Genomic DNA, 24,488 nt, shown 5'->3' with positions numbered 1-24,488 from the left:
CCGGGGATACCAAAATCACAACCTGTCCAGGTATGGTAATTCCAGACCCCAGGATGCTTTTCACAGAGCGACCTGCCAGCCCAGGTCTCCTGGCTAGTCTGATCATTCCCTACAGCTTCTGCAGTTACACCGAGACACAGATTCTTTATCCTGGTCCTGCCCCACTGCATGGTGTTGCCGTCAGATGGCTAATGCCTTTCACACGAACATGGCCCCCAGGAGGGGGGCCCCAGCCAGCTAACCAGCAGTGTGTGTGGTTAACTCCCAGCAGGAGGTTCAGAGACCCAGCGGGGAGGGGCCCCCATGCTGACCCAGTCAGGTGCAGCTGGGCCTACTAGGCTCAGGCCTGTAGAAGGTGCCTAGGCCATGCTCATGAGAGGAGTGGCAGGGGTGTTCTCCATAGCTGCATATTTACCCACAGGAAGGCCAAGCACAATTCTTCTCTAGTGACAGGGAGTTCGGGGGTGTAGGTCAGGCTCCTGTGCACACCCTGTCTCCGCTCTCCTGGGCCTCCCTGACAATTTTGGCAGCCCAGTGAAGCAGAGGGGTCATGGCTGCGGAGGGAGAGACCGCAGCTCTCAGGTAACAGGGGCCAGTCCCATTGATGAGCAGGGCAGGGGACATCTGATGAGCTGCTGCAGGTTGTCCCATCTGGAGCTTGTTTGGGCTACAGTGTTTACGTCCTCAGAGTGACAAACTGCTGCCCAGATGCCATAGTGTCTGGCTTTATGGACAGACCAGCTACTGCGGTTGTTGCTTTGCCCTGTTGGATGCTGTTTGTTTGGAGGGTACGGATGGCAAAGCTGCAGGACGGGGATGAGGCTAAAGATTCTGCTACTTTGTGTCCTCTGGCTGGAGGAGAATGCTGTACAAAAACCAGAAGCTGCCAGAGGGTCATTCTGCATAGTGTGAGCCACTGACCTCTGGGCCACAGGCTTCTGTCTGTTCAAATGAGTGCCCCGCATGTCTTCTGGGCATGGGAGTGGAGGCTTGCTGAGCATAGGGGCCTGGAGGAGGGCTATGTTGCTTCAGTGACTTGGCCTCCCTTACTGTCTTTCTGTCTCATGAGCCTCCTGTCCACCCCTCCAGTTCCCCACCTCTACCCCTCCCCAATTCCTACTGCTCCCGCTGTGTTTTTAAAATAACTCGTCTACAGCCCCAGCATCTCACGGGTGTTTTTGTGCTGTGACAGCTGGTATCTTGCTGGAGACAACACTCACTCCAACTCCGAAAACACAGGCCTCAGCCACTTGAGTCTGAGCAGAATCTCCTTGGGTGCTAACAGGATAGGGCCTATGACACACAGCTGAGCAGTTCCACATACACAATGGCCAGTGTAATGCAGTGCTGTCATGCACAGAAGTTGTGGCTGGGTCAGAGGTTTAATAATTCTCTGGAAGTGTGGTGCAGAGACAGCTGCACAGAGCCACTGCATCATGCCGAGTACCATACAGCAGTCATGAGGTCCAGCTCCAACCTCACATACACATGTCATGTCCACCTTGGGACAGGAGGAAACTGAGGCTTTTTAGATAGCTGCATTCATGTCTCAGATGCCCTGTGTCCTGCAGTGTGATCAGCCCAGCTCGGCAAAGGCTGTGGCCAGTGAATGAAGAACTTAAACACAGCTCCCTCAGCAGGGCCGCTCAGAGGAGGGAGGCAAGTGGGGCAATTTGCCCTCGGCCCCACAGGGGCCCCCATGAGAATATAGTATTCTATAGTAATGCAACTTTTTTTTATGGAAGAGGCTCCCGAAATTGCTTTGCCCCAGGCCTCCTGAATCCTCTGGGCAGCCTTGCCCTCAGGTGATGACAGCCCACTGCAGGGCCCTTCCCACCCCACCCACAGACACTGCAAGCCCTGAACAGATTAGCTCAGCCATCAAAGCAAACCTCACCCAGCTCCTGCAGCAGGCTCTGATCTCTGCTCAGGAATAAAGGTGACTTTATTTCAGGACCTAGCCCTCCAAAGAACAGTCTTGACTTCAGTGCAGCTCACTAGCTTGGGCGCAGGACTCCTTGTGTGATGGTCCTGAATCTTTTCATCCTTCACCATCTCTGCTCTTGGCTGACTCTTCCTCCTAGGCCTTTGATTGCTTTGCCCCATGATAGGCTTGAACCAAGGGCCAGAGATTAAAGGTTAGTCCTTTGTGCACAGCACTTTGAAACCCAGGGGATTGTGGCAGTTCTCAGATACTCAGTGTTGAAACCAACTGGCTTCCAGCTGGTAAACGTTCCGTCTGCAGCTGCATTTACAAAGAGACAATGGGTTCCTCTCCCCTCACTTGCAGAGACAACATTGTGCACCCTGCGCTTTTGAAGACAACTGGAGTCACAAGACATCTCGCTTCTGTGCATCGCCAGCAGGCTGCAGCCCAGGATCTCAAGGCATCTTAGCCAAGCTCTGATGTGCCAGGTGGACAAATGCACATCAGCAGCGAGTGCACTCACACCTGTCCCTGTGTCTCTGTTCGCTGCCCATGTCTGTATAAAGGTCTGGGAGCTAACTTAGGAGGTTCCTCATTCAAATCCATCCATGGCAAGGAACGGAACGTTGCATCCTGTGGAACACTGATTAGAGAGCTGGAGGGCTTGACTGATGGGAAATATCAAACTAATCACACGGGAGTGAACCCATGTGGAACTGCCCAGACTTTTAGGCATCTGCAAGCTGCAGTCAATACATCCTGCAGCAGCAATACATGAAGATCTGTATGCTGAGGCCAAGGAGATGTCCTTCCGGGGTATTTTCAGGACCAGCGCTAGGGGTTTGAGTGCCCTAGGCAGACAGCAATTTCACCGCCCCACACGCTGGTCCCGCAGCTCCGCTGGAGCTGCCGCAGTAGTGCCTGCGGAGGGTCTGGTGCTCCATGGCTCTGGTGGAGCTGCCGCAGTAGTGCCTGCGGAGGGTCCGGTGCTCCGTGGCTCCGGTGGAGCTGCCGCAGTCGTGCCTGCGGGCGGTCCACCGGAGCCGCGCAAGCAGCCGACCGTCCACAGGCACCACTGCGGCAGCTCCACCAGAGCCATGGAGCACCGGACCCTCCGCAGGCACCACTGCGGCAGCTCCACCGGAGCCGCCTGCCGCCCCCTCCGGCAAAACGGCGCCCACCATTTATTCTGGCTCCCTAGGCGATTGCCTAGGCTGCCTAAATGGTAGCGCCAGCCCTGGGTATATTGGATGGATAAGCAACACTGGCCCAGGGTATCCCCATTCCACTCCATAGCTTGAGGAGCTCACTGGGATGATGCCTGCTCTTGTTGCTCCAAAATGGCATTGTGGCATGTGAAGTGCCAGCCCCAAGAGGGAATTCTGGAACGGGAGCACCATGCGGTCTAGGATGGCGCAGAGCCGAGAGTGGGGCAGACTGCAACTTTTCCATCAGGCAGGGGATGGCCGTTGTGTTCCATCTCGAAGCTGCATGGCCTGGGGGAACCATTTGGCTGCATCCCCCGCCGTTCCCACTTCTCTAGCTCAGCTGAGGGCTTTTGAATGCACTTTATCAAAATGTCTGCCATACACTGCAAGCCTTGTTTATCACTCTTCTGTTCAGAGGCTTTAGGAAGCTGTAAACTGACATTGGCTTCCTTTACCAGCTTCCCCCCCAGCACAGGTACATCTTTGCTTGGTACTGTAGGCCTGCTCCATGGGACAGGTTTCTTATTCTAGGGCTGTCAAGCTTGTTATTTCAGGGCTGCTCATGAGGCAGGTTTGTTATTGTAGGGCTGCAGGGGAAGGCAGGTTTGTTATTGTAGGACTCCTCATGGGGCCGGTGTGTTAATGTAGGGTTGCCAGGTGTGTTATTGTAGGGCTGCTCCGTGGGGCAGGTTTCTTACTATAGGGCTGCAGAGGAAGGCAGGCATATTATTGTAGGGTTGCCAGGTGTGTTATTGTAGGGCTGCTCCATGGGGCAGGTTTCTTACTGTAGAGCTGCAGAGGAAGGCAGGCGTATTATTGTAGGGTTGCCAGGTTTGTTATTGTAGGGCTGCTTTGTGGGGCAGGTTTCTTATTGTAGGGCTGCAGGCGAAGGCAGGTTTGTCACCATAGGGCTGCCCGGGAAGGTGAGTTTGTTACTGTAGGGTTGTTGAATCCTTCTTGCCATGGGCTCTGAGCTCTCCCTGAGGTCCTTTCCTGGTCCTTCTTGGGGATGCCTCTGGCACAAAGCTCTGGTTTCCCTGGCTATCCCGCTAATCTCTGGAGCCTGCTTCAAGGAGAGCAGAGCATGCAGCCTAGCAGGCAGGGGCCACAGCACAGAGCCCAAGGCTTGACTGTCTGACACCAAACCCTCTGGGGCATTGTAGGGCACCACTGTCCAGGGGAGCAAATTCTTGGCACCTTCAGCATCTTCCCAGCCCCATGCTGCTCCTGGGAGATGCATGTGTCCTGCCTGCTCTGTTAATTATCCCCCTGCGTCCTAGGGAGTTGGACTTTCCCCAGGTTTGCAAAGGATCAACAACAAGGGCAGTTTTATAACTGCTCCCAGTTGGTCCTAGACACTAATTAATAACTATGCGCTGCCCAGCGAGGGGTGACAGCGCCCCCAGCTCCCTGCCCCACTGCCTGTCAAGCAGGAGAGGAGAGGCCAGGGGCTCCCACATGGAACCCTTGGCCCCACTAGCACCACTGTCACATACACACACCCCATTAACTGCCAGCCACCTGCAGAGCCCTCCCCGGGTCATGAGACCAGGCTAATCATTAACCCACCAGAGAGTCCAGGTGCTGCCGCTTTCCAGCCACAAGGCCCAGCTCAGCCCCAGGGGATTGCCTTGGTCAATGGCATGGCTGCCCTGCCCTTGCCATGCTCCAGCCAGTGAGTGCCAGCACATGGCAGGAGGCAGGTAATGTGGCCAGTAACCCCAAGGGATAGGGAGAGCCTGTGGGCAAGCTTTGCCTCTGTTAAACATTTGTACCCTGAGCAGTAGGCAATCCTGCTGAGAGGGAGGGGCTGGCAGTACAGTCCCCAAGCGAGTACGTTGGGGCTGCATGAGTTCCCCCAAATAGCTCTGCCGATTCACCTCAGTGCTGGCCCATAGCAGCCATCCTACCATAGCCAGGGGCTTCCCACTGCCCCAGGCTCAGTCAATTTCCCTGAATCCCAACCTGCAGCCCCCTGCTATCCCTCTCCCAGCCCTGGGCTCCCCTGCCATCCCCTCTCACCCACCCTATTCCCCTCAGTCCCAAAATGCAGCCCCCTGCTATCCTGGGCCTGGGCTCCACCAACCCATCTCAGTGAATTCCCCTCAATCTCAACCTGCAGCCCCCTGCTATCCCTCTCTCAGCCCTGGGCTCCCCCACAGCTCTGTCAATGCCCCTCAATCCCATCCCACAACCCCCTGATTTGCATCCTCACACAGCTCTGTCCATGTCCCTTTGCAGCATCCCAGTTATTCTAATGGGTCTCCCTGCCCAACGCTCTGCCAAAGTCGCCTCTCTCCCACTCGCAGGATGGGGAGTCCTCAGGTGCTGGCATTATTAGGGCTCAGATCCTCTCTGCTGATCCTTCGCCACGGAAAAGATGAAATCCCTTCAACTGCTTCTGTGGGATGGAGATGGCCATAGCGCAGCACTGTCCTGAGCCCCGCACAGGAACCTTCGTCATGGTTAGCTACTCCAGGCAGTGCACTGCAGGGAGCCCTTGAGCAAATCAGGTGCCAACCATGAAACACAGCACCCACCCCTTGGGGACACCAAACACCCTCATGTAACAAAGGGCTCCAGGGAACTGGTGTGTGGCGTCACCATGTTCCAGTGACAGAGGCCAGTGCCACAGGGCCCTGATTCCCATGGGCTCCATGTGCACATACCCCAGGGCTCCGATTCCCCTGGGCTCCATGTGCATGTGCCCCGGGCCCCGATTCTCCTGGGCTCCGTGTGCATGTGCCTCAGACCTCAATTCCCCTGGGCTCCATGTGCACATACCCCAGGGCCCAGATTTCCTTGGGCTCCATGTGCACATGCCCTGGGCCCCGATATGCATGGGCTCTATGTACATGTGCCCCGGAGCCCTGATTCCCCTGGGCTCCAAGTGCACATGCCTCAGGGCCACAATTCCCTTGGGCTCCATGTGCACATGCCTTGGGGGCCCAATTCTCTTGGGCTCCATGTGCACATGCCCTGGGGCTCAGATTCCCCTGGGCTCCATGTGTGGCCCTGTCAGGGTTCCCTCCACACTCTGAACGCTAGTGTACAGATGTGGGGACCCCCATGAAAGACCCCCTAAGTTTATCTCTACCAGCTTAGGGTCAAAACTTCCCCAAAGCACAAATTCTTCCTTGTCCTTGGAACGGTATCGTGCCACCACCAAGTGAGTTAGACAAAGATTCAGGAAAAGGACCACTTGGCATTCCTGTGTCCTCAAAATATCCTCCCAAGCCCCTTTACCCCCTTTCCTGGGGAGGCTTGAGAATAATATACCCACCAAATAGGTTAACAAGGTGGGCACGGTTCAGCCTTTGGGTTTTTAGGGCACTAAAAACCAATCAGGTTCTTAAAAGCAGAACTTTATTATAAAGAAAAAGTAAAAGAATCACCTCTATAAAATCAGGGTGGAAGGTAATTTTACAGGGTAACCATATTCAAAACATAAGAGGATTCCCCTCTAGGCAAAACTTTAAAGTTACAAAAAAATCCCAGGAATGCCTCCCTCTTAACCTGGGGAAAATTCACAAGCCAATACAAAAGATAATCTAACGTATTTCCTTCCTATTACTTACAATTTGTAATCTTAGATGCTTAGTTCAGATATGGCTTTAGGAGATGTATTTTCCCTGTCCTGGTTCCTCGCTGACCCAGTGTGACAATGCGGTTCTGGCGGGACCCAACTGAGAGTGCCAATTCAGGACCAATTGCTCAAACAGGGCAGTCACAGCCTAAGGCTGGGTTCTTTCCACCTCTAAGGCAAACCAAACCAGCCAGACAAAAATGACTTCGGTTTCACCCCACTGGCTAACCACAAGCCACACACGCAATTCCCTGAGACACTCCAGTCTCCCCGTATCACCACCAGTGCCACTCCTCCTGGGGATGAATGGTTATGAAAACCAACACCCCAATAAAAGAAAAAAGTTCTCTTGATCCCAAAGGACCAAGCCCCAGACCCAGGTCAATATACACATCAGATCTTACCCACAAATCACACTGTTGCCAATCCTTTAGAATCTAAAATCTAAAGGTTTATTCATAAAGGGAAAAAGATAGAGATGAGAGTTAGAATTGGTTAAATGGAATCAATTACATGCCATAATGGCAAAGTTCTTAGTTCAGGCTTGCAGCAGTGATGGAGTAAACTGCAGGTTCAAATCAAGTCTCTGGAGAACATCCCCCGCTGGGATGGGTCATCAGTCCTTTGTGCAGAGCTTCAGCTTGTAGCAAAGTCCCTCCAGAGGTAAGAAGCAGGATTGAAGACCAGATGGAGATGAGGCATCAGCCTTATATAGGCTCTTCCAAGTGTAAGTACACTTCTTTGTTCTTACTGTGGAAAATTACAGCAAAATGGAGTCTACAGTCACACGGGCAAGTTCCTGCACACCCTGCTGAGTTACAAGGCGTATCTGCCTCCTCTCAATGGGTCAGTTGTGTAGCTGATGGTCCTTAGTGGGCCATCAAGCAGGCTAGGCAGAGCTAACACCAACTCGTCTGGGATTTTTCCCAGAACTACAGCACAAATTTGAAATACAGATAGTATACAGCCAATACTCATAACTTCAACTACAAAGTGATACAGACATATAGACAGCATAATCATAATCAGCAACCCATAACCTGGTTTTAGACACCTTATATAACCCCCTTTACATAAGATTTGGTGCCACTACAGGACCTTGGTTGCAAACCATGTTCTATATGGTCCCAGTTTATATCAATAACGTCACACCCAGACAGAACACACAAAGAGGGCACAGAACAAAAACCTTCCCCCACAGATTTGAAAGTATCTTCTCCCTTTATATATCAGAGGGGTAGCCGTGTTAGTCTGGATCTGCAAAAGCAGCAAAGAATCCTGTGGCACCTTATAGACTAACAGACAGGATTCTTTGCTGCTCTCCCTTTATAGGTCCTCTTGGTCAGGTGTCAGCTAGGTTATTTGGGCTTCTTAACCCTTTACAGGTAAAGGAGGGATTATATGCTACCCTTTGCTGTATGTTTATGACACGCCCCAATTCCCCTGGTCTCCATATGCACATGCCCGAGGCCCCGATTCCCATGGGTGCCAACTGCCAGTGCTCCAGTTCCCATGTAATCCAACCACCACATATTCCACGCCAGCATATCACCCTGGCAATCCCATATTCCATACAGCACCTTCCTCCCATGGGGCTCCAGTGCCCTGCACTTTGGTGATGGTGCTGCAGCAGATGTGTGCTGAGGCTGGGCTAGAGCTCCATATGCCCATCTCACCATTCCTCCCTCACTATGTAAGTTCCTATATTTGCATCCTCTAGTCTGAGTGATCCGCCCTCGGTCCCCACGTCACTGTACCAAGCTGGGGGGCTGGGAGCTAGTCTCAGAGCTAAAAAATGAACCCAATTGTTCCCAGACCAGTGCCAGGTGGCAGCAGGCTGCCACCCTTCCACACTCTGCCAGCCTGTTGAGAGCAATGGAGCTGGGCAGGACCTTCCCCAGGCGGGTCCCTGCAGCAGAGGCCACACAAAGTCCTGTTGCTACGTGTATAGAGCTGAACCGTGCCCAGACTCCTTTTCTGCCCCCAGAAGCAGGTCTGGCACTATACACAGTCAGCACCAGGCCAGGCTGCGGCTTTGTAATACAGCCAGAGGAGCAAAGGGATCCCAGATGCTGGGTTCTGAGGGACAGCCTGACATGTCCCAAGGCCCGGTCCCAGCTCATGGCAAGCAGCTGACAGGCACTGGCTGCTGCTCCATTACTAGCTGGAGAAACAATTCCGCTGAGAATGGAGCCAGGCTGGTGAGCAGCATGAGCTGTAGCACATTTTGCCATGCCTTGCCCGATGTGCCCCAGCCAGCCACACCAGCCCCTCCACTGCTTCCTAGTGGACAGTTCTTAGCCAATAGCTGGGAAAAAGGAGCCTGGCTCATTGGCTTTCAGCCCAGCTCCATCCCAAGGGCAGATGAGCCCGAGCAACCCTCCCTTGGACAGGGCAGGACAGGACAGGGCTTGTGTCTTTGTTACCAGCAGCAAAAGAGGAGCAGGCTCACTGTCCATCTGAGGGTATGTCTACATCTACAATTTTGCAGCGCTGGTTGTTACAGCTGTATTAGTACAGCTGTATAGGGCCAGCGCTGCAGAGTGGCCACACTTACAGCAACCAGTGCTGCAAGTGGTGTTAGATGTGGCCACACTGCAGCGCTGTTGGGCGGCTTCAAGGGGGGTTTGGGGAACGCGAGAGCAAACCGCGGGAAAGCAGGTCTCCTTCCCCAGTTTGCTCCAGTGTTCCCCGAACCCCCGAGCAAGCAGGTCTCCTTCCCCGCGGTTTGCTCTCGCGTTCCCCAAACCCCCGAGCAAGCAGGTCTCCTTCCCCGCGGTTTGCTCTCGCGTTCCCCAAACCCCCGAGCAAGCAGGTCTCCTTCCCCGCGGTTTGCTCTCGCGTTCCCCGAACCCCCCTGCAAACGGCGGGGAAGGAGACCTGCTTGCTCGGGGGTGCGGGGAAGGAGACCTGCTTGCACGGGGGTTCGGGGAACGCGAGAGCAAACCGGGGAAGAAGACCTGCTTCCCCGCAGTTTGCTCTCGCGTTCCCTGAACCCCCCTGCAAACCGCTGGGAAGGAGACCCGCTTGGGGGGGATTCGGAGAACACCGGAGCAAACCGCGGGGAAAGAGACCTGCTTGATTACCAGAGAGGCTTCCTCAGGTATGCTGGGATACCTGCTTATTCCACGGAGGTCAAGAAAAGCGCTGGTAAGTGTCTACACTTGATTACCAGCACTGGATCACCAGCGCTGGATCCTCTACACCCGAGACAAAACGGGAGTACGGCCAGCGCTGCAAACAGGGAGTTGCAGTGCTGGTGATGCCCTGCAGATGTGTACACCTCCTAAGTTGCAGCGCTGTAACCCCCTCACCAGCGCTGCAACTTTGTGATGTAGACAAGCCCAAAGCCTCACTGATGAGCTGGGATCTGGCCCAGGCCCTGGCTGCAATGCAGGGGTTCTTGCCAAAGAGACAATGCTGGATTGGAGGAGCTACAGAGCACAGTGGGGGAAGTAGGGGGAGGCGCAGAGGAATGGGGAACCCCAGCTGGAGCACATGTCCAGTCCAGAGTTGGGGGGGAGGGTGGCTCCAGGCCCATCCTAAACAATAACCCAGAGATCAAGCAGTTTTACTCTGGCATCAGCACCCCTTACATTCCTGGGGATGTGAGCTGAGCAGCTCATCCCAGCCACCCCCTCTACCCTCCCTACACTGGCCTGGCCAACCCCACTGCAGCTCTTCGGAGCCACAGTGAAATTCAGAGTGATAGTGTCCAGAAAAGAACAGACATGAAGCCCTGCTGGCCACTGGGTTCCTCAGCCACAGATCTCACTGCACTTATGGGAGGGAAGATCGATAGCTCCCTCCCACAAGTGGGGAAACTGAGGTGTGGACCTACCTGATTTAGTTGGTGCTGGTCCTGCTTTGAGCATGGGGTTGCACTAGATGACCTCCTGAGGTCTCTTCCAAACCTAATCTTCTATGATTCTACCCCAGGTCACCTCATGAGTTAGAGCCAGGACTGGACCCCAGGAGGGTGAGGAACGGGGATCTGGGCTGGGGCAGGAGGTTGAGGTGTGGGAAGGGGTAAGGGGTGCGAGCTCCAGGAGGGAGTTTGGGTGTGGGAGGGGGCTCAAGGCTGGGGCAGGGAGTTGGGGTGCAGGGAGGGTGAGGACTCTGGCTAGGGGTCTGACCTCTGGGGTGGGGCCAGAAATAAGGGGTTCAGAGTGTGAGAGGGGGCTCTGGGCTGTGGCAGAGGGCTGGGGTGTGGGGGGTGCGAGCTCCTGGAGATGAGGTGCAGGAGGTGCCTCAGGGTGGGGGCAGGGTGTTGGGGTGTATAGGGGGGTGAGGGTTCTGGCTGGGGTGCAGGCTCTGGTGTGGGGCCGGGGATGATGTGGGAGGGGGCTCAGGGCTGGTGCAGGGGATTGCAGTGCATGAGGGAATTTGGGGTGCAGGCTCCAGGCGATGCTTACTTCAGGCAGCTCCCGGGAAGTGGCCAGCTCTGGCTCAGGGGCAGCCAGGAGGCTCCATCTGTTGCCTGCACCCACAGGGCCACCCTTGAAGCTCTCATTGGTTATGGTTCCTGGCCAATGGGAGCTACGGAGCCGGAGTTCAGGGTGGGGACAGCAGGCAGCACGTGGAGCCCCATGACCACTCCTTCACCTACTGGCCACAGAGACATACCAGCCACTTACGGGAGCTGTGTGGAGCCAGGACAGGCAGGGAGTCTGCCTTAGCCCCACTGTGCTGCCAACCAGACTTTTAACGGCCTGGTCAGCGGTGTTGAGCAGAGCCGCAAAGGGTCCCTTTTCAACTGGGCATTCGTGTCAAAAACTGGATGCCTGGCAACCGTACCAGCAGCTCATCCCCATTGAAATGCCTGAGTGGCCATCCTGGAGAGAGCTGTGGAGCTTCGGGCCCAGTATCAAGGAGGGAGAGTCTGGGAGTGGTTTAAAATCCTCATTTCTGCATTGTTCTATCACTGTAGTCTCCACTTCCTATTGTTTGTCTGTATAATCTCGGTCTGGTTCTGTAATTGTTTGCTGTATAATTAATTTTATTGGGTGTAAACCAATTAAGGTGGTGGGATATAATTAGTTAAATAATTATGTTACAATGTGTTAGGATTGGTTACTTAAATTTCAGTAAAATGATTGGTTAAGGTATAGCTAAGCAGAACTCAAATTTTACTATATAGTCTGCAGTCAATCAGGAAGTTAGGGGGAAATGGGAACGGAATGGGAGTGGGAGAATTGAAAACATGTTTCGCTAAGGGGGAGGGGAATGGGAACAGGGTCACAGGCAAGGCTCTGTGGCATCAGAGCTGGGAAGGGGGACACTGAGGAAGGAAACTGGAATCATGCTTGCTGGAAGTTCACCCCAATAAACACCAAATTGTTTGCACCTTCAGACTTCGGGTATTGTTGCTCTGTTCATGCGAAAAGAACCAGAGAAGTAAAAGGGTAAAGGAATAAGCCCTCTAACAGTTTAGGGCACCCCGATGTTATCCTCCCCGTTTCTGCAACTGCTGAGTGTTTGAGGGTGATGCCTCTGGGGCTGGCACAGAACTACTGGCCACGTGGCTATGCCTCTGGGGTAGAGTAGCTGTGTGGGCACATGGGGCATTAATGGGAAGGGGGTACCCAGGGGTTAAGTGCAGGCGTTTAGGTGGCCATTCACTCCTAGATGTGGCCAGTGGGACTGAGGACTAGCATAGCCCCAGACAACTTGCCAGGTTCATTTGAAATGAGGAAAACCGCTGCTGGCGGGAGCATGATTGATAGGTGATGGGCAGGACTCCACGCCAGGACACCTGGGTTCTCATCTATCCAGCAGTGTCACTGGCTCACTGGGCGAGCAGCTGCCCTCTCTCTCTGTGCCTCAGTTTTCCACTCTGGGGAATGGGCTGGTGATGCTGAGCTGGGCTGGGATCCATGGGACATGTTTGCAGGTGTGCAGGCATGAGAGACCTGAGCCCATACCCCCGATCCAAGCCTGGTTAGCCCGAAGCTCAGGGGTATGGGAAGCTGTGGGTCAGCCTATCTCTGTTACTGTTCCTGCCAATTTCCTGGCTTATGGTGGCAGAGAGGGGTTGCGTGTGCCTTTGAGAGGCTGCTGGGAGAGCCCAGCCAGTAACCCTGGGGAGAGCACCCACAGGGCCTGCCCCAGCTCTGCCGTGATTTATGGCTCTGCTGACGTGTTTATGGCCATTTAAGCAGCACACAGCACTCCAGCACGGCCTTCCCACTTGCACAGCTCAGGCCTGGCAGCATTGTCTGAAACAAGAAGCACTGGAGCCCAGGGCAGCCAAGCAGCCCCCATCCTGTCAGTACCAGCAGGGAGACCTGGACCCAGCCCCAGCCCCAGCCCAGCACATGGAGTCCTCCAGGGGCTGAGTCAGCTGAGGAAAGACTGCAGAATGGACTCAGTGGGTTAATCCACCCATTCCAAGGCCATGGGACCAGAGTCCCCTGTACAACACAGGCCAAGGAACTGCCCCACCCCCACCCCCCGATCCCAATTCCTAGGGCAGATCTCATAGGAAAACAGCCTGTCTGGATTTTAAAATGCCCAGTGATGGAGAATCTACCACACCCCTCAGAAAGTTGTTCCAGAGGCTAATTAATCTCACTTTAAAAATGTATGCCCCATTTCCAGTCTGAATTTCTCCTGCTTCAACTTCTAGCCACTGGATCATGTTAGACCTTCCTCTACTGGGCTGAAAAGCCCATGATTAAATATTTGTTCCCCACATAAATACAGACTGATCAAGTCACCCCTTCACCTTCTCTGTGTTAAGCTAAATTGATTGAGCAATTTGAGTCTCTCACTATGAAGCAGGTTTTCTAACCCCTTAATCATTCTTGCAGCTCTTCTCTCAACCTTCTTCTTGAATTGTGGGCCCCAGAACTGGACACAGGATTCCTGCAGTGGTCAAACCAGTGCCAAATACAGGGGTAAAATACCCTCTCTGCTCTTGCTAGAGATGCCCCTGTTGATGCATACCAGGCTCACATTAGCCCTTTTGGCCACAGCATCACATTAGGAGCTCATGTTCAGCTGATGAGCCCTCAAACACCATGGCCCCAAAAACCCCAAGTCTCATGTGAGCACTAACACATCACACACAACCCCGCACAACTACACACACACGCACACACCTTGCACCACCCCCAAACACACCCCCTTCTATAACCCAGCATAAAGACACCCACCGTTACACAATACCAATGCACAGTTACACGCCCCCGCACACCGAGAGACACCCACCTTGCACAGCTCTCTCCATGCCATGCAAAGGTGCACAAAGCATTGCTCATACCTGCAGATACACAGATGCGTGCAAAGCCCCCCATTTTCCCCCAGACACACACAACCTTGGGCCAGGTCTATGCACTGGCCAGTCTCTCAGCCTCGCCACATCCACCCCATGGATTGACCCTCTTACTGCCAGCACATCCTGCTCTCAGTGGGGCCCACAGGAGCTTTGCCTCTCACCTCCCTGGCAGCAGCCTTGGGCTTGGTGCCCCACTGGCCATTTATGCCCCCTCATTCCAGGGGTCAAAGCCAGCCCAGCAGGGCAGGAGCAGCATTCACGATATCATGCAGGTGCCTCTAGTTGAGCCCCAATCCTCAGCCTTTGTCTGCCAGGCCCATGTATCTCTACAGAGCCCTCCTGGTGGCCAGCCATGTACACAGCCTGAGTTAGGGGTAGGTGGAGCTCCCATGGCACCAGGTGAGGAGGAGGGGATGCTGCCCTACCACCGCAGTTGCTATAGCCTCTGAGAAGGGCTCCCTAAGGACCCAAGTCCAGGCCACCTGACTGGTTCATGCCACACTCACTGCACGTGGTGCTGTGTCCCCTTCCTGGTGTGTGTCTGAGGGCACCAACACAGGCTGATGAGTCAACAGAGCGAGGTCTTTTCACTCACGCAGGAAATGCTCATGCTTTAAAATGCAGAGTTCCCTGGTTCAATCCACTCCCACAGAGTGATTCCTTGCCCCAGGACCAGTTCTGGCTGCACTGCCAGCTCAGCCTGGCAGATACAGTTGCCTCCCAGCAGGGCCAGTGAGTGCGGCTGGGAGGCAGGGTGTGGGGGAGTGGGTTTCTTGTGGGGGCAGTGCTGGGCTGTGAGGGGGTAGGGAAGATGTGTGTGTTGGGGGGACGCTAGGGAATGAGGGTTCTGTGCAGGGTGCTGGGCAGTTGTTATGGGGCTGTGGGCAGGGAGACGCTGGACGGAGGTGGTATTGTGCAGGGTGCTGGGCATTTGTCTGGTGGGGTCTGGGGGGCTCTGACCAGGATGATGTTGGATGGGGAGGCTGTGTGGTATAGCATGGGCCTGCCCCCCAAGGGGAAGGGGCAGGCTGACAGTACAGGGTTGGGCAGGCCACTGTGTGTCTGGCAACTGCCAGTATGTAAATATTGCCCTCGCACTGGGCTGAGTGTAGCTGGGCCGCCCCTGCCATGCCATGCCCCATTGCCCCTGTCTGATCCCTCACTCTGGGGACTGACCTCCCCGTGCCATGCTCCACTGCTCCCATGGGGGCCCACAAATAAGTTTGGTGGCGGGCCCACAAAAGGTTAATCTGGCCTTGTCACTAGGGCATTTCTCTACACACAAAGCCACCACACCCTTCTTCAGCATTGAGTCTGCACCAAAGAGCCCCAGGGCTTGAAGAGTGGGGCCTGCTGCAGTCAGGACTGAGGGACACCAGCAGAGCTGGTGTGGGGAGAAGCCCAGGGCTGGGTTAGCAGGGGGCCTACAGGTCGGGACTGAGGGGCACTGGCAGAAGGGAACAGAGCCTGCAGGGACACGTGAGCCCACAGAGCTGTCAGGATCCCCTGTGCCAGGTGCCACTGTCAAGAGAGAGCAGGGCTACTGGACAATGCTACATGGGAGACCTCCTGACTCGAGGGAGATGCAAACTCTGCCCTCACCTTGGGGAGGAGGGAATTTTATATCTGTTCTTTCTTCCTTTCCTCTAATCCAGAGGTTCTCAAACTGTGGGTTGGGACCCCAAAGTGGGTCGTGACCCTGTTGTAATGGGGTCATCACCAGAGCTGGCATTAGACTTGCTGGGGCCCGAGCCCAAGTCTGAGCCCTCGGTGGCAGGGCTCACGTTATAGCTTTCCCCTCCTGCCCCCGCCCAGGGCTGAAGCCCTCAGGCTTCGACTTTGATCTCCTCACCACCACCACCCCACCCAGGGCAACAGGTCTGAGACAAGCTCAGGCTTCAGTTCCCCATCCTGGGGTCGTGTAGTAATTTTTGGTGTGGGAAAGGGTTGTGGTGCAATGAAGTTTGAGAACCCCTGCTAATCCAATGGAAGTCTGCACATGCAGGAAACATTGCAGCCAGAGCTAAAGCCACATGCCACCTAGTCACAAAGCTCTGAGCGGGCTGAAGCAGGCTCCCCCCTCAGCACTCCCAAAACTAACTCTCGTGAGATGCGTTTTCAGAGCAGTTTCTATCATCTTCTTCAGGGCTCATCGACTGGGGCAGAGAACTTACACCACAACGTCATGGAATACTGTTCCCAAAATCCCCCTCTGCCCTCTCCTCTCACCCCATCACTGAAAATGCTTACAGTGACCTCTGCTGGAGAATCCGGTCAACTGCAGTCACATGGAGACCGATGAAACACTCAAATGTCCTGGAGCGGAAGACATCCCTCAGCTCCAAGCTTGGAGGTAGTGGCTGCTGCTGGAGCTGTGGTTGGGACAGGCCTTAACGCTTAGGTTGGCCTGTGCCCTGACTGCAGGAAGCACTGACCCCAACCCTTAACCTGGCTCAGAGCATGTGAGACCCACCACTCTGCAGGCTGCCCAGAGTGTGACATGCTCGGGGGCTGGGAGCAGCATCAGGATTCACGTGGCTGCTGGGAAGGCAGCGCTGTCCCAGTCAGAACATGGTGACTTGCATGAGCATCTCCCACCTAGTGTCAGCAGGACTGCGATGCCCTCAGACCCTGGCTATAGACAGTGAGTGGAGGAGAACTGACAGCTCTAGATGAAGGCTATGGGGGGCCTCAGATGCTTGCTTGAGAGGAGATGAACTGTGCTGGGAAAATCCTCCCTGAGTGGGTGAGGACCAGTCCCCAGCTCTTCATTCATGCTCTCCCATGGCCCGCCCTTTCCCTTGGCATGAGAGGCCTGTGGCACTGCTATCATTGCCTAGGGCTGGGGGAAGGAGGCTTGTGCTAAGGACCTCTCCAGGGAGCTTGAGGCAGCACAGATAATAATCTGCATGTCACCTCCACCTGAGGGGCATGTCTACAGATCCTCTTGTACAGCAGGGGAAACTGAAGCACAGTGTTTGCCCAGGCTCATGCAGAGAGTGAGTGGAGGGCTGGGAATAGAACCCAGGAGTCCAGACTTCCAGTGTAGTGCTCTAACCACTGGTTCATGCTGTCCCTGCCAGTCCTCCCATGGAAGCCTTGATTCCCTACCCACTGTGAAGCTGGAGGGATGGGTAGAGGGGGTCTGTGTGGGGAGGAAAACAAACAGTATGTGATGCCTCAGAGAGGCAACTGCTGCTGAGATGGGGTCTGGTGACACAGCAGTGGCAGTGGACCTTTGAGAGCAAACCCTGCCACCACCCCCTTCTTCATGTGTTTGGCATCAGCCCTGGCACCAGCATGGGAAACCCAGCACCAGACTCACAGGCACTTGAGATCCTTGTGGGGAAGCTGTATCCATGCACACTGCATCAATGGGAGTGGGGAGAGGAATGGCAGCTTTGCTGCTTTCTGGGGCAGGGAACCAGGACTCAGGTGAACTTTTCTCAGCTCTGCCACTGACCCACTGAGTAGCTTTGGACAAGTCACTCCCCCTCTAGAAGGCCAATAACACACACCACTCTCACAGCACTCCCCCTCCAAGGATCTCCAAGCATGTTATAGGCATTGGCCCATCAACCCTCCTGACCCCTTGTGAGGTGCTCATAATCCTCAAACCCATGTTCCCAGATGGGGAAACTAAGGCACAGAGCAGGGAGGTGAGTGACTCACTGACAGTGGCCGAGGAATCCTGTGGCAGGTGGGGAACAGCATTGAGGTCTCCTTACCCAAGTTTTAGCCTCTAAAGATCCTCTCCCAGGTGCTGAAGAGCTGGGAGACCTTGTGGAGCAGCCCCATAAAAAGAAGTCAATTATTGTTAACTAGGCTGTCTCGTGAGCTGTCGCTGGCCCCCGTATGCCTTTGGGACAATCTGCAGATGGCTGCCCCCATTGTACCAACTCCCCTGGCAGCTCCTATAATGGCAAAGCAGTGGGGAGCTCTGGCTAGTTAGAGTCGGTAGACCCTATTCTCCTCTGCCTGGCACCTAGTGTTGTAATCTAGATCTGTCTATCCCTCACCTGCCCCAGCAGAGCTGAGCATGGGGAGCAGGTGAAGAACAGCTCCTGCCCCTTTAAATCCTGATTAACACAAGGCCTTTAAAATGGATGTGAGGCCTGAACCCTTCTTAACCCAGTGGACTGGGTCAGAGAGGAGGGGCTAGAGCTAGTCTGGGTCCTAAGGATTTTAACCTTCCCCCCTGCTGAGTGCTGGTCCTGCTGACCTTGCTTGGCCCCCAGGCCAGTGGGGGTTTTAAACTGCATTCAGAGGAATCCCTTAGTGCCAGGTCCCTGGGGGGCTGGTTTTAATCCTAAAGGGTTTACCCTCAAGGGAGGGCAATAGGGCAGGGAGCAGAAATTGTCTGATTAGACCTCAAAACTTCCCTACCCCCAAGGAAGCTACCTAAAGGCCCAGCCTGGGAACAGCTGAGTGAAAGCAGGAGAGCCCTGGGACCCTGCCCTTGCTAGGGAGAAAGAGCTTACCTTTGTTGGGGGAGGGGGAGAAGAATGCTTCCCCCTACTCTGTGGCTCCCATAGCACCAGCCCTCTAGATCTCCCTGCCCACCACCTAGCCAAAGCCTGCTGCCCACCCCTTAGCCATGATTGCAGTGGGCCCTCTCTGCTCCCTTGGGAGCTTGTTCCTCTTGGCTGCACTGCTTCCTCTGGAGCTGAGTACGGGGGAGGAAGGGAAGGAGCCAGCTGCCCTGAGTGCCCTGGCTAGGGTGCCCTCCTTGCCCCTCATCCAGGTGCTGCTGGAGCAGGTCCCCAGTGTCTGGCCCTGCTGCCACCGGAAGCAGCTGACCAGCAGGCAACCACTGCGTTACATGCTCAACCTGTACCAGAATGTGGCAGACCGGGCTGGGCGACCTCGCCAGAACCGTAAGCTGGGTGCCAATGCTGTGCGCCTGGTCAGGCCCTTTGCCAAGACAAGGCAGCCTGGGGCAGGTGAGTTACTAGGCATAGGGGTGTGGGCAGGTGGGTCTCCTGGGGTTGTGAAGCCACCTGGTGAGGGGGATAACTGGAGCTGAGGGGGTCTGCTCTGGTCTCAGGGGGCTGGTGTTTGAATAAGGGGCACTGGGCTGTGTAGTGCCTAGGGCTTGAAGGAGATGGCAGTGGGAAGGGCAGCTGTAGGGAGCTGGGAACTCTGCTACTGTAACCCCTGACTGTGCCTGTAAAGGCATCAGTCAAGAGGATTCTGCTTCTTCACAAGAGCTCCCCACCCCTGGTCCCTCCCTCTCCATGCTGCCTTTAACTCCCTCCTGCTCTGGCCCATTGGCACTAGAACAGGAGAGCTGAGCTTCTGGCAGCAGAAGGGGCCCAAGCAGCAAGTGGCCTTGCAGAGTCTTGTTGCTCCAGGCCTTGATGTGCAGAACTGGCCCGGGTGTGGATTCTAGTGAGCCTCCCCCTGGCTTGGGGCAGGCTGGATACAGGGGAGTTCCCCCCTCCAGGGATGCTCTGCTCTGCAGTGGCCTGTACACTGGCACAAACAGCCATGTTAGTTACTGCAGGGTGTTGGCCCTCTCCAGCCCAAAGCACCTGCCTGCAGTCCCTGGTGCCTGGAGCTGGTTAAGCTTGTGTGCAATGGGAACTGTACCATACTCTTGGCCAAGGAGATGGACTCGGGACTTTGCCTTGTCCCCTCTCTGTGGCCAACATCACTCCCTCCTGCACACAACTGCTGTTTGTTTCCACCCCTCCTGCTGTCTGGTTGCACGTGCTCAGGGACCCTGGTTACCTAGGGACTCTGGTTCTCATGGGCTTCTATGTGGGAGGGTGGAGCGTAATGCTTCACACTAAGACTGTCCAGTCTGCATGTCAAATGGAGCTTCAGGAAGGGGGTGTGTTCTGATGTCTGCTGGGGAGAGGCCCAGAGCGGAGACTTGTTTCCTTCTTTCAGCTATTTATAGGGACAAACCCAGAGTCTGGGCTAGGAAGGACAGTGCTTCCTGTTAGCTCTCTAACTGGGAGCCATAAAGAGATATTGGGGGTGGGCTGGGTGCTGCCCTCTTCCTCAAGGACTGGAGCCTAGCCTGTTGACAGCTCTGTATCCCTTCTGGTCTGTGGCTGGAGAATGAGCGAGTCTGGCTGCTGTCTCAAGTCTGTCAAGCAGAGCACCTGCTGTCCCCATTGCCAAGGAAGCCATGGAGAGCCAGGAGAGCTTAGCTGTTTCCCAGGCCTCTAGTAAAGGGGATGTGATCAGTCAGGCCATCCTGGGTCATGCTTTGCAGTGAGCAGGCTCCTCTCACCACCAGTGAGGTGCTCCTGGAACAGCCCTGTGTCCATGCGGGGCAACAAGGCTCAGGAATGAAATTTTCTCAGGGTCACACAACCAGACCATGGCGTGTTAAAGAATGAAACCAAGATGGTCTGACTCCAGTCCTAACCACAGGCCTTACTGCCTCAGGTGGATAATGGTACATGTCTCCTGTCATGGCTGGTGTTCACGTGCAAGGGGGGCTCAGGCTCAGCCAGAGGCCATGTGAGATGGTGCCTCAGCACTGGCTCAAGGGAAACTCCTGCCCTCTTGGTGAGGGCTGAGGTTCTTCCGAGCTCTGCCACAACCTTGTCTTGTGCTGGCAGGCATGCCCCTTCCCTCCCCATCTGTCTCTGCTCCTCCAGGCAACGCTGCAAGATGCTCTGATGCACTAATCTGGTTCTAGCAGCTTCCTGCCTGGGGCTTTGTACCTTTTGGACTTCTCTAATGCCTTCCATATGACCTTGATGCTTCCCAAATCAAGGGGTGGGAGGGGGGAATCTTTCATGCACTCTGTCTCTGATGTATAAAGAGCCTGAACAATTTAGAAGGAATAAAGTCTTTCAGAAGATCGGGAATATGGCTCTGTCTCACTACAGACCTCTCTGGGGCACCTGTGGAAGCAGCCTGGAGACTTGATACAGAACATTCTTCCAACAGTTTCTTGGACACTTGAGTTAAATAGGCATTAACCAAAACAGCTTCCCCTCTCAGTCAAGTTGCAATTCCTTGATTTCTGTAATCTTGTAAACATCTCCACTTGTCCAGCCTTCTAGGAAAAACCAGGTAGAAATTACCTGAATTTCTGACTTGAGGAAGAAAACTATTTATTTAAAAAAAAAAAAAAAACCTGTGTGGCCCTTTTTCTAAGAAGCAAACTGGGCAGAAAGCCCCTATCTATCCAGGTCATTCTTTATGCCTCTTCGAGGCCTTCGGGAGATGCATAGGAGTGTTCAAGCTACCTCCTAGATGGGTGTGGGCGGTTCCAGGAGGGGAGGGTGAAAGGGGGAACAAGCTGTTCCAGGAGCATGGGCACAAACTTACTAAAATTGCTTGTATGTAAGTTTGAGGCTGTTCTGTCTTGCTTTTGGGAAAACTAACTCCCATCTCCTCCTTCCCCCCCACAGGTCCCTGGTACATGCAGACTCTTGACTACCACCTGAACGTCCAGCCAGGCATGGAACATCTGGTGAGAGCCACAGTGGTTTATTCAAAGACTCTGCTGCTGGCTCATGCCCAGCTCTTTTGTGTGGTTCAGCTGGATGGGGAGGCTGGGGTTCCAAAGCTCTCACCCCCTCGAAGAGGCAAGAGGAATGCCCTTGTCTCCTCTAGGATGGACAGCTGGGAGGAGAGGGACATCACCTCCCACTCTTTGCCCTGGGCCTGGGACTCCAAGAAGAGCCAGCTGCTCCGCCTTAGTCATGTGTGTATCCGGCTGGGACCAGCTGATGGCTCAGAGCCTGAAGTTGTCTGGGAGAAGACTGATTCCTTGAATGACCCTTTCCTGTTGCTCTACCTCAATGACACTCAGAAAGGCTTCCGGGCCAAGATGGGGAAAGCTGGCTTGAAGGAGACTCCTGATGGGCCAGTGCTGAGTCGCAAAGCTCGCCAGGCAGGCAACCTCATTCTGGATCTCCCCAGCTACTCGCAGAAGACCAGCGCTGAGAAGGATGAGTGTGCTCTCCGCTCCTTCCGGGTCAGCTTCAACCAGCTGGGCTGGGACCACTGGATCATAGCCCCCCATCGGTACAACCCCAAGTACTGCAAGGGCACATGCCCCCGCATCCTGCGCTATGGCTACAACTCCCCCAACCATGCCATTGTGCAGAACTTCATCAACCAGCTGGTGGACCAGAGCGTCCCCCGACCCTCCTGTGTGCCCTACAAGTATAGCCCCATCAGCGTTCTGATGATCGAGCCTAGTGGCAGCATCCTCTACAAAGAGTATGAAGACATGATAGCAGAGTCCTGTACCTGTAGATAAAGCCCTCCACATTTGAACCAGTCATTATGTCTAACACCCATCAGTGCTTGCATGAAGACATGGTGATCCTTCACCCGGCCTCCCCACATCAACTCAGTCTTTGGTGAACCAGATGCCCAGCTGTCTGAATTAGTTTGCTCAATGTGCCTCTAAATTTTTTTTTTTTTGCATTTTTGACAGCCCCCTCCCCACACACACACACACACACAAGGATCTGGGTTTTTAAGAAAGGTTGTCCAACTTTTTTTTTTTTTTGCTTGGTCCTCTGCCTCCACCCTCCATTGCACAATGGACACTGGGCTCTGCTGGGACATTTTACAAATGGATTTTTATGCAAATATTGTGGAATAGCAGTTTTTAAAGGGAAGAGTTTGCTGGGCCTTGTACTAAAGGACTGCCACTCCATATCTTCTCCTTGGGGCACTCCTCTTCCTGCTAGGAAGCTTTATGGGGACTGAATGGAAGCAAGACCAGTCAAATGGCTCAACCTTTGGCAGGGAGGTGAGATGGCATGACAATTGCATGTTCTCCAGATGCCAGTCCATCTGGGTTTTGTCTGATGCTCTGAGCTTCCACTTGTGAAGTAGAACTGAGTCCATCTTATATGAAGAGACTGCTCCATTTGAGAACAGCTGTGTGGCCAGGTGGGAACTGGGCATGGCTCCAACACACTAAGGGGCCATGGAGAAGGTGGCAATGTGCTTGTTGGAACTCTCTAGAGGATTAGTAGCTAGGCTGGAGTTGTGAGTGAGATATCTGGAGCTTGGGCCTCTTCTACTGAAGATTTTGGTGCAGTGAAGCTAAATCTTTTGCAGGCAAATGAAACCTAAAATGAGTGGAGCAGGGAGTGATAACACCAATTGGTTCTAGTGCTCAAAGGCTTTCCCCCTATGGGTCAATGTCTCCCTCTCACCAGTGCTGACTTGGGTTCTGTGTGGGTCCTTCACTTTAAGGGCTTCCATATACTTAATTTGAGTTTAGGCTGGCACTGTCCTGTGACTTCTGTATCTGCTCTGTCTCTCTTCTCCCACCGCACCCCAGCTCTGGTGTTAGCCACTAATCCAAGTAGATAGCATGTACGCTTGACCTGTCCAAATAAATACCTTCGTAGTCTGCATCAGTAGCTTGTTGGGCTGTGTGAAATAGGGACTGGCCAGAGGGCTCTAGAGACAGTGCATGGGGGGAGTGCAGGATCTGGAAAGTCACTTTCTTAAAGCCCTGTGTCCTTCTGGGCCATGGCTTTGGGGTGGTGGGGGAGGAAGGGTGGTTTTTACAAGACCTTCTCTATGAACAGAAAAGAACACTTCAAGTGAAGCTCTAAACTTTTTAAAGCTTAAAAAGGCAACCCCCTGCAAGGCCTGATGGAGTTGTGATGCAACTCATCTCCTAGCATGAGGGCCCAGTCGCACAAGGCCTCCAGCAAGTTCTGGCTAATCCCCTGTTACTGGGATCTCTAGTAAATTGCCCACCTTTACTAGACACTTGTGTCTTAGACTCTCTTGGAACTACCTGAAACGCATCACTCCCCCAGATCAACTTGGATGAGATTTTAGTCTTTAATGCAACCTTTTTTCTTTTCTTTCCCTTTGGCTCAAAGCACCTTAGAAGCAAAGTCCAGAGACCTTTCTCCTAGTCTTTCCTCTTTGCCTATTGCTGCACCAACCTGAGTGTCCCTCAGTTCCACTGAACCCTGGTTACACTACTGAGTAGCTTTCACTTTCTCTTCTGTGAATGGATTGTAGCCTGCCATAATCTAATGAATTCCTGTTACAGCCTGGATCTTTTCTATTTATTATATGCTGTATTTAAGTGTTCATGTAAATAAATTGGTTTGTTTTGCTAAAGAGAATCGTAGCCTATTCTTGGGTGGGGGCAACTTGTCCTCCTCTAGTGGCAGGTCTTTCTAACCACCTCTAATGTGATAGATTTCCACTGGGCAAGGAGTGGGTTAAGAATCCAAGTCTGGGGCAGACAACTTCAGGCAAGCAAAGCTCTATCTTGATCCTCTTAAATAGACCCCCATCTTGCTATGTAACTCCCATGGGCTGAGTCCAGACCCCTGTCTAGTCTTTCCCTTTCAGCATATTCCAAGGCTGCTGTCTCTAATTAGACACTAGTTAGTGACTGCTTCCTTGGCAGAGGGTCTGCTGAGCTTTGTGTTTCTGGAAGTGGAAGCTGATTTGGGTGGCACTATTCTTTCATCTTCCTAGAGGTCATTGGCATGGGGACTTTTGGCCACCATTTCAAGGCTG

The 24,488-nt window shown here is 54.0% G+C and overlaps 1 protein-coding gene across 1 annotated transcript; it reads left to right on the top strand.

Moving 5' to 3' along the window:
* The first annotated feature begins 18,597 nt into the window (after positions 1–18,597).
* BMP15 (bone morphogenetic protein 15) lies at positions 18,598–22,397 on the top strand. Its single transcript, XM_050965609.1, has 2 exons — positions 18,598–18,943; positions 21,380–22,397. Exons 1-2 carry the CDS (start codon positions 18,598–18,600, stop codon positions 22,234–22,236), a joined length of 1,203 nt encoding a protein of 400 aa, XP_050821566.1. The 3' UTR covers positions 22,237–22,397.
* Positions 22,398–24,488: the final 2,091 nt, after the last annotated feature.

Source organism: Gopherus flavomarginatus, chromosome 8 (genome assembly GCF_025201925.1).
Source record: "Gopherus flavomarginatus isolate rGopFla2 chromosome 8, rGopFla2.mat.asm, whole genome shotgun sequence".
Classification (NCBI taxonomy): domain Eukaryota; kingdom Metazoa; phylum Chordata; order Testudines; family Testudinidae; genus Gopherus; species Gopherus flavomarginatus.
The sequence above is the reverse complement of the archived record's forward strand: the minus strand, read 5'-3'. Positions and strand labels throughout refer to the sequence as shown.

What these genes read in the sequence shown, in the direction of transcription:
- BMP15 (XM_050965609.1), top strand. Translation starts at nt 18,598, where the DNA reads ATGATTGCAGTGGGCCCTCTCTGCTCCCTTGGGAGCTTGTTCCTCTTG. An exon ending in GACAAGGCAGCCTGGGGCAG is followed by an intron (nt 18,944 to 21,379) that starts GTGAGTTACTAG and finishes TCCCCCCCACAG; the next exon opens with GTCCCTGGTACATGCAGACT.